General features: G+C 41.0%; 1 protein-coding gene across 1 annotated transcript in view; it reads right to left on the reverse strand.

The window, feature by feature from the left end:
* LOC102471851 (sodium channel protein type 8 subunit alpha) overlaps positions 1–10,455 on the reverse strand; it is an 80,434-nt gene that overhangs the window by 59,135 nt on the left and 10,844 nt on the right. The window contains 5 exon segments of the mRNA XM_027768137.1: positions 2–21; positions 986–1,192; positions 4,421–4,562; positions 6,112–6,175; positions 7,579–7,800. Of these exon segments, the coding sequence (XP_027623938.1) occupies positions 2–21; positions 986–1,192; positions 4,421–4,562; positions 6,112–6,175; positions 7,579–7,800 (655 nt within the window).

Below are 10,455 nucleotides of genomic sequence, written 5' to 3' on the forward strand. Positions count from 1 at the left end.
TGAAGTGGCCATTGCAGCCGCCTTGGGAAGAAGCCAGAGCAACACACCAAATCAGAAGCAATGAACTGGAGCCACCCGAAGCCAACCAATTAGTACAGAGCACCTTTCCCACACAGAAGGAAAGGAAGGCAAAATAGAGAGGGAATCAGCCTGTAAGTCTGGGCCTGGCTGCCTCCGTTTTCTGGTTAAATTTGTGCCATCAGCTCTGAGTTATCAGAGAAGAGCCCACTGTGAACATTCCGTATTTGGTCTCTTAAGATATTTCAAAAAATTCATGGAAATATGGAATTAAAGTACAAGTTTATTTTGGCACACAAAAATTTTGAAATCCAGGCATAGTTTTTAAATAATACACATCTTCCATGACTATTCTGAAAACCTCATGTATCTCAAACAAGAACCTGAGTGCTTTCTTGGCACCAAAGGATCCTTTCCAAGCAACTCTGGAAATAAACACTTAGAAACTATGAATATATTACATATTATGGCTCCAACAATGTAAAACTGCATGTACATTTGGATAAGAATTAGAAAGTTAGGTGTTAGGGCGAGAGGGTCACAAGTTTGTTTTTCAAATTTTACTTTAATGTTTTGTCTATCATTTTTAAAAAAAACTAGAAAGAATACTTTTTACAATCAGAGAATCTCGAAAGGGAGCCCTATCCTCAACAAAAGGCTTATGCTTATATGAAGCATTATATAAACATATAAACTGCTCTGGTCATTTTTTTCTTCCCAGTTATCATAGCAGCTGAACACTGAACAGCTGAAAAATCCAACAAAAGATCGTATTAGCAATTTGGCCACTGAGACTAAAGCAAAAATTGGACCAACAACCTGCTGTGGTTACTTGGGTCATGTTAATCAGGTCAAGTGACCTCTATTTGCCAGTGTGCCTAGAAAAGATCAACTGCAGTGGCAATCAAATGGGGCCTATGTCACTGCTATCTTGTAGGAAGGCCTGTTGTAAAGCATTCAGACCAACCTGTGCCTCTTCCTGTTGCTTCTTAAGTTGCTCCAACATTGCTTTGAACTCAGCCTCCTTTTGCTCTGCCTCCTCCAGTGTCGCCTGATTCTGCTCTTCATAAGCCATGGCCACTACAGCCAAGATTAAGTTCACCAGGTAGAAAGAACCCACAAAAATGACCAAGACGAAGAAGATCATGTATGTTTTCCCAGCTGCTCGTAAGGTCTGCAAAGACAAAGATCACTTTCTGAGTCACCTGCATCAGAGGAACCTGGCTGAACTAGGTTAATTAGGTACCTTAGGCCTAATTACTCTCTGGAGGGGCACCATTTGCTTTTTTATTTTTTGGAGAGGCTTTTGCTATAGGGCGCATGTGCTCGCCAGAAAGACAGAGACAGACAGAGAGACAGAAAGTGAGAAATCACCCCCCAGGGGGGATGGCCGTGCCACAATCCCTTCTCCTCCCTTCTCCTCTCGGGATCTTGAGCACACACGCACACACACCTGGTGTGAGTTTAAGCCACTGGGTCCGGGACTCAAACTGTGTTCGACTACATGGGAGTCCAGCGACATAGCCATTACGCCAACTGTTGGCCCCATACCATTTGCATTTTGCACAGGACAGTGTTTTCTAGTATGGTAGTCCGTCCTACAGCAGGATGCTTAGCATACCCAATGGCCTCCCTTATCCTCAACTCAAATTAAATGCAAAAGTGCTTCCCATCCACTGAGACAAAAAAGTCCCTTCCATTTCTAAATACTCCCTACATACTCCTTTCATAGAAAAATGCTTGATTTTTTTGTTTTATTTTTCAGTTTTTGCTATAGGTAGGGCTCGTGTGTTCTCTGGATAAAGAGAAAGTAAGAAATCCCCTCTTCCCCCCAACCCCACCAGGGAATGGCCATGTTGCAATCTCTTCTCCTCCATTCTCCTCTTGGGATTTTGGGTGCGCGTGTGCGCACACACGCGCGCGCGCGCACGCACACACACACACACACACACGTGCCTTGTGTGTTTTATAAGTTGCTGAGTCCAGGACTCAACTGCACTGTCAGCCATGTGGGATCCTTCCATCCTCCCATCTTAACCACCATGCCACTGGCTGGTCCTGATTTTTTTTTTTTTTTCACAATAACAAAAATGCCATACACTAAGAATTATATTTTACTTCTTGAGTTGGTTCTAAGACAAGTATAAATAAAAGAATATGAGACTGTGACTCGTTTATGTGCCAGTCCTCAAAGAGAATTAACAGACAAATCTTATCTTTAGAACCGGTTTAAGATGCAGGAAATCCTCCTCTTGAATAACACCCTATCTTATCTTTTGCAGTAAGATGAGTTTTAAAAGAGGGACAGGAAAATATGACATAAAGGAGAATGGAGGGAGAAAGAAAAAAGGAAGGATCCCAGGCCTCTTCCTTTCACTAATAGCAAGCTAACAGACATAAAGTACAGATGGATTTAGTTGTGTACAAGACCCACCATTACTGAATTTTCATCTTTATTCTTTCAACCTCAAATATTTAATGAAACTTAACATCAATCACAATATTTCATGAGCAAGATTCAAACCTGAGGGAACTCTAGGCTGAGAGAAAAACAAGAATTCATTTGGGGAACTGAACTAGAAGTTTTCCTTAAAAGGGGTTTCTTTAGGCATCAAGGGGACATGTTTCTTATCCTTAAACTAACTGACTTTGCCAAATGCCAGAGTCAAAGAGAAAACAATGGACTGTCATAGAATTTGTAAGCTGGAGGACCCTTAGCAATCACCTTCCCAACTTTTTTTTCTTTTCTTGCTTTCCTTTTTTTTTTTTTTTTTTTCTTGGAGAGGTTTTTGCTTGCTATAGCTCCTGAGAACTCACTAGAGATAGAAAGTGAGAAATCACCCCCAAGAGAGACAGAAAGTGAGAAGTCACCCCTCAGGGGGGGGTGGCCACGCTACAATCCCTTCTCTTCCACTCTCCTCTCGGGATCTTAGGCACACATGCACACGCGCCTGGCGTGAGTTCAAGCCACCGGGTCTGGGACTCAAACTGTGGTTGACTACATGGGAGTCCAGCAACATAGCCATTACGCTAACTGCTGGTCCCATCTTCCCAACTTTTCCATCACAGCCAGCAAAGTTAAATGCCTTTCCTAGAGTCAGTATAGCCCAATAGCATGGTATGAACCTTATTTTTATCTTTATAATCTGCTTGAACAGGCCCAAATGTGCTACAAGTCTCAGAAATGTTAACTGAATAGTTAAACTCCAAGATATTTATGGATAGAAACCCATCTTTATAATGTCTATCATAGTGCCTTCTACAAAGAGGTGTTTAATATTTCCTTCTTGCTTTATTAGATAGGATCTCACCATGTCATGATCCTCCTGTCTCAGCCTCCTGAGAATCTGGGAAACAGGTAAGCACCACTGTGCCCAACTTTTTAAAAAAATTTGCTAGAGAGTGTGTGTGCTTGCCTGAGAGGTGGAGAGAGAGAGAAAGAGAAGGAAAACAAGAAAGCACCCCCTCCATGGGAGGTGGCCATGTCACAGTCACTTCTCCATTTCTCCTTTCAGGAGTTTGGGTATGCATACACACATGCTTGGAGTGTTTTTCAAGCCACCAGGTCTGGGACTTGAACTATGCAGTAGGCCACATGGTATCCAGCTGCCCTAACTACCATGCCACCAGCTGGTCCTGTGTCCACCTTTTAAGATGGGTCAGGAATCAAACCCAAGTCTCCTATGTGGCTTCAGATTGCCAAGTAGCAGCACAGTAGGATTTGTCTTTGTGGCTGGGCTGAGGTGCTTAATATTTCTCTCTCTCTCTTTTTTTTTTTTTCTTTTTGCCAGAGGTTGCACATGCATGTACCAAAGGGGAGAGGGAGGAGGACAGAGGGAGTGGGGGAGAAAGAGACAGAGAGACAGACAGACAGAATTCCCCAAAGGGCCTGGTCATGCCATAATCCTTTCCTCTCCGATTCTCCATTCCATCAGGATCCTGGGCATGCATATATACACCAAGTGTGTTTTTTCATGCTGCTAGGCTGTAACTCAGACACTGCTCAGCCATGTGGGATCCAGTATCCTCTGCACAGCACTCAATTGCTACACTACGGGGCTAGCCCTTAGTATTTCTTAAACAGATGCCCTAAACTAAAAAAAAACCTGAAGGAGAGATGTTGCAGATGGTGACACAGTAAGAAATAGGTAGAGACAGCAGATTCTCAGGCCATGCCAGGGTCTGTCAAGGCTGTAAGATTCTACAGCTATGTATGACTGAACATTCAAGAAACAGGGTTGAGAACTGTGAGAATTCTCTTAACACTGTAAACCAGGTGACTATTGGAAATGCCATCCTAAGATCTATATAATGTCTTCATATAATATTCTCATACATAATGTCCCCAACCCCACACATTCTCATACAAATTCTATTACCAAAGAAAAGAGATATAACTCACCAATTGATACAAGTTTTCCCAATAGTCCTGGGTCATAAGGCGAAATAATGCCAGGAAGGCCCAGCTAAAAGTATCAAAGCTTGTGTAGCCATAGTTGGGGTTCCTTCCTGCTTTCATACACTGGTATCCCTCTGGGCATTGCCTGTAGACACGAAGGGAAATTCAGTACTTTTCAACATAATTCCAATACATTCTGATCTCGAAGGTAACAAGTAACATAATTCTACTGACTCCATAACCCCGGCATTTTTCAAATCACCCCCCACCCCGGGGTGGGGGAGGATGGCCACTCTGCAATCCCTTCTCCTTCACTCTCCTCTTGGGGTTTTGGGGATGTACAAACACACACTCAATGTGATAATAAACAGTCATCTTTAGAGTCAGGCCAACAAAGTGGAAGAAGAAAAAGAAAAGGAAGAGAGAAATAAGTGGCTAGCCGATATGTGTTAACAGACTAGGATCAGAATCATTTGGCATGTCCTTTACAAATGCAGAATCCTGTAATACAGATTCCTGTGTCCTATCCCAAGCCTATGACTTAAAACCTCCAGATTTCTAAGAGGTATGCTGGTTAATTCCTGTACATGGCAGAGTGAGAACCACTCCCCTAGATTCATATGAATATGCAAATCTGTCCAGTTCAACTTAGCTGTCATTCCAAATGACAAATGGCTGGGAGTTCCTCTTAGTTGTCTCTGTTCCCTCTCTCTCTCTCTTTTTAAAGAATTATTTAACTTTATTTATTATTATTATCATTACTGTTTTTCAGTTTGAGAGAGAGAGAGGAAGTGAGAAAGCAAGCCACCAGGTCCGAGACTTGAACCGTGGTCAGCCATGTGGGAGTCCAGCGCCTTTAACCACCATGCCACTTGCCGGCCCCTGTCTCTATTCTCTTAACACTCACTGTAACAACCTAAGTCATAATGGGGATTTCAGTGACCTCAGCTCTACTATTTCTTCTGCTTTTAGACTCACTTGATATTTCTTTCAATGTAATCTCTAGTATTTACTTCAATGCAAAAATTAAATGAATATCTGACTGTCACAGTCATACCAAAACATCAATTCCTTGTGGACCAATATACTCTGAATAATGACACTACTGCCCCACATTTATAGACCTCTGTTTATGAAGAACTTTTGTTGTCTCCTTGGATCCTGACAGTAACCCTGTGAGGAACAGACAGCATGGCTTTTCGAATCCATTTTATGAATGAAAAAATTGAGGCTCAGGTGAATTAAATGATTCACTGAAGGTCTTAGGGCTAGAAGTAGCAGAATCAGGACTCAAATAACATATTGTTATTGTTCTCCCTCCTCCATGCTATCAGGTCTAGAATATTTTGGAGAATGCTAAATTATGACCAAAACAATGTGTTAATTGTGTTAAGACAGAATGAGGGGAGTCCACAAGAGGTAAGTATGCTATTCTGTGTTGCTGACTCTGCCCTTAGCCCTTCACACCTCTGATTTTGACGTGAGACTATAGGCATACTCACTCACTAGTGAAACGTCAATGTTGGATGGACAAGTACGAAACAGAAAGAAAATCTGTGACAATCAATAGGTCAGACCCAATTGAGGACCTACTGCACGGGCACAAGAGAAGTGAAGATACTGCCCATCTCAACCCAATTCATATTAAGCACATTAATTTAAGGTAGGAAAATAAAATTAGATGAGCTACTTACCCAGCATCAGAACTGTTCCCACAGAGTAAAGGTTCCAGCATGCCAGGAACCGTGTAAAAATTTGCTAGAAAAGTTTGAAGAGGCAGGAAATGAATAGGCATATTTAAGTGACTGAGAGAATAAGGTTATAAGGTTCCTAACTAACCCCATCAGACAGTTATTGATTTCAGCTCATATAAATCTTTCCCAACAAAAGTGAAAGCTGATACGAGTTCTCTCCTATTACTGATTTTGCTACACAAATTTACAAATTAAAAGTGCTATCCTAACATCCTTGAGACAATGCTCTTTTCACAAATACATGACTTCCACTCACACTCCGAATCTATATATACCAGGTTCAAGCACTTGAATCAAAGAGGTATAAAAGTAAAAGTTTTCTGTTAGTCGCCTGTTTATATAACCTTATTCTATAGCCTTATAACCTTATCAAAGACATTCCTGAACTCCTCACTGGTCACTAGTAACTAGGTCCTGTTTTAAATCAGCCTAAGTGTTCCCCTTTCCTGCAAATGTCCTTGAAATGTCCTTTGCATCACTTCCTTTTTATTATTCTCTCTCTCTCTCTCTCTTTTTTTTTTTTTTTTTAGGTTTTTACCATAGGGCACATGTGCTTGCTGGAGAGAGCCAGAGAGACCCAGAGAGAGGGAACATGAGAAATCACCCCTGCAACAGGGGGCACTCTGCAATCCCTTCTCCTCCACTCTTCTCCTGGGATTCTGGGCATGTACACACATACGCCCAGTATGATTTTCAAGTCACCAGGTTTAGGACTCAAACCGCAGTAGGCCATGTGGGAGTCTAGCACCCTAATTACCATGCCATCTGCTGGCCCTTGCATTGTTCTCTTATGGCTACTAAACCAATTCCACTTCCTCAGGAGTAACCAATAGTGATATTGCTAATATTTTTTTCTGTTAGTTTACTGAAGTACCACTACAAATTTTCCTTGATGAAAACCCAAGTTTTTGATTTCTCAAATGAATTATTAAAACTCTTTAACATAATAGGATCGAATAGTGTCTCAGCAATTACGTGACTTACTAAACCAAAACAATTACCAAAACAAAACTAATGTTTTAGTAATATTAAGAAGGCTTGGGTTCTATAGGTATATTCTGGACTGCTTAAATATTCCAAGTAGCCCAGATAGGAAAAGTAATTATTAAAATCAGGCTTCTAAGCCCAAACTGCAAAGCAAAAGGTTACATGAAAAGAAGCTATAAAGTTTCATTTGGTTTTAAAGGGGGAGAAGAGAAAGGGAGAGAGAACTGATGTTTTCGAGTACTGATGTTTTCGACACCATCTGACCCCAAGGAAAAGGAATGACTTCACAAGGCTACTTCAGGTAGCACTGCCATTCCTTTCTAGCGCTAATGACTTTTTATTAAGCCCAGTGGTGGCTTCTGATCACAGAAACTAGGGATAGACTTTTCATTTCCCTCTTGCAGAGGAGGGGCCACCTACTTTTATTGTTGATATACTCTTCCCAATCAAAGCCTTTGGTGCCATTTTCAAGATAGCTCTCGTTGAAGTTGATGGGCCACACAACACATTTGTTTCGTAGGTTCCCCATGAATAGCTGCAGTCCAATCAAGGCAAAAACACTCAGGCAGAACACTGTCAGGATCATCACGTCCGACAGCTTCTTCACAGACTGAATCAGAGCACCCACAATTGTCTTTAGGCCTGAGAAGACAGAACCCCAAGAATCAGAGTTACCTCAAAGCCCTCCCCTCCTCCCCTAGCCTCCCTCATAGCCAATGGCCTCTACTCCTCCCTACAATACTACCCTCGAATATGGCCATTTTATCTTTATACCAGTAAAAAAAAAAATAGTCAACAAAATTACCAATTTGCCAGAAGTATCTATTTTTAAATCAGTAATTCTTTTCTTAAAAAATTGATACATAATAATCACACATATTGAAAGGGTAGTGTTGATTTTTTAAGCCAATAATTCTTTTAACATAAAGGAAAGCTCCTCTACCAACCAACATTTCTTCCTAAAAAAGTTTCCTTTCTTTGACTACTTTTTAGTTCCTAAGTGAGCCCAGCTCTTAACTTGCCATAGGGCCTTCCTACCTGCTGTTCCCTCTGCCTGGAATGCTCCCACTCCCTTGTCCCCTGACTAATTCCTACTCCTTCAGGTCTCAGGTTAAATATTAATTCCTCCAGAAAGCCTTCCCTGATTTTGCAATTCTTCTCCCTTCCCCATTGTTATTAATATTTTAATAGCACCTTATGGTTTCCTCTGTAGCATTTATCATGGTTATAATTAGTTTTTAACATCTGTCTTGTTCACAGACATATATATAATGCCTATCCCACAGTAGGTATTAGTAAATATAAGTCCAATAAATGAAAAAGTCAAGGATTGAAGGAGGCTTCCAGGTTGGAAAAAGAACAACTGGGAAGCTTAAAAGTCAATAATAAGTGAGAATATTCAATAACATTTTCCCAAAAGCTGTGGAAATACCATGTATTGAAAAGTTTAATTATCATCAATCTGGTGTTTATACTTAAAAATACACCTCCTCAATATCATGTATGTAGGGTCTTCAAAAAGTTCACAAAAATGCAAATTATAAAGAAACTATGTATGGATTTCAATTTTTTGCAACAAAATAAACTTATACTTGAATTCCATTTTTCTGTTTACTTTTTGAAGTACCATCAAATATGCCCTGCTTTCTACAATGACCTTTTTTTCTGTCCTAGATTAAAGGCAAAAATAAAAACACTTATAACCCATTTGAATCTGATGTTTAAATGCAAGCCACTGGTTCAAATTTAAACCTGAAGATTGTTTCTTTTTCTTCTTCCTTTTTTTTTTTTTTTTCAGTTTTTAAAACATTTTGCCAGAGTGTGCATGTGCTTGCCAGAAAGAGACCAGGAGTGAGGAGGGGTAGTGAGAAAGTACCCCCCCACAAGAGATAGTCATGCCACAATCCTTTCTCCTCCATCTCGCCTTTCTTTCAGGATTTTGAGCATGCCTGCACATGTGCCCAGCATGTTTTTCAAGCCAGGACTCGAACCACATGTGGTTGGCCAGGTGGGATATAGTCGCCTTGGCCCTGAAGGTAGATTTCTTAACCGTAAAGGGAGAGATCAGTGATAGGAGACACAGAAAGATTCTACTGTAGACTTACGCTGTTTGGGTCAAAATGAGTATACATTGGCTCTCCCTAGCATGCCCAGACATCAGACTATCCACAAGGCATGGCCAACAGAACACTGAGCATTCAGTAACCAGGCACTAGAATGACCAGCAGGCAGACAGTGAGCCTTGACACGCAAGCCTCAAGAGAGATTCCATTCCTGAGCCACTTCTGGAGGTAAGGATATCAGACTGAAATTCAAGGGAATCCTAATCCTTGGTTTGAAATGCCCAATTGGGTAGATAATCACTAGTAAGCCATACCGTTTATTTTTGTGTGACCTGAGCAATACACCTAAATCCTGGAATCTCCATTTTTTCCATTTTTTTTAAGAGAGTATTTTTGTTTTTGTTTTTGCTATAGGGTGCGTGTGTGCTCAACAGAGACAGAAAGTGAGAAATTACCCCACCCCCACCCCCAGTTGGCCACACCCACGATCCTTTTGCCTCCATTCTCCTCTTAGGATCCTGGGTGCGCACACACACGTGCCTGGAGTATTTCAAGCCGCCAGGTCTGGGACTCGAACCACAGTCAACTACGTGGGAGTCCAGCGACATAACCATCACACCACCTGCTAGTCTTTATTTTTTCATTTTTAAAATGGGATAATTACATTAGGTCATTGGGAAAAATCACGATGCATTTTTGTTTTTCTATGCAAAAATGTGTCATAACTTTCCCAACAGCTGAGTATCATAGGGCTTTTGTGAGGATCAAATATGATTCACATAAAGCCCTTAACAAAGCACCTGGAACAAAGTAAATGACTTAAATGTCAACCATTACTGTTGGAACTCAGTTTACTCATCTATAGGGCGATTTACATGCCAATTTCACTGGGCTATTGTGAGGTTTAAAGGAGATAATGAATGTAAATTACCTAGTACAGTATCTGGCACTGTGCTGGCACTAAATACTTACTAGCTATCACTATTCTAGATCTACACGTCACCCTCTGCAAAGGGACATGATTGGGATAATGACACTGCACATGGCTAACCGCATATGATGGTATCTAGTGGGAGGTATGGACCACACTTATTTTGCTGTATTTTACAAGCAACCACCTAAAATTCTTCAAGTTGAGCCCAGTAGGATTTTCACCTTGAGCTCAACAGTAGTAAAAGATACTGTGCCTGGGATAAGACTTGGCACAAAGGGGGAATTTAGTACATTTTCATCG

The sequence above is a fragment of the Tupaia chinensis genome, unplaced genomic scaffold (assembly GCF_000334495.1).
Source record: "Tupaia chinensis unplaced genomic scaffold, TupChi_1.0 Scaffold145652_1, whole genome shotgun sequence".
NCBI classification, from domain to species: domain Eukaryota; kingdom Metazoa; phylum Chordata; class Mammalia; order Scandentia; family Tupaiidae; genus Tupaia; species Tupaia belangeri.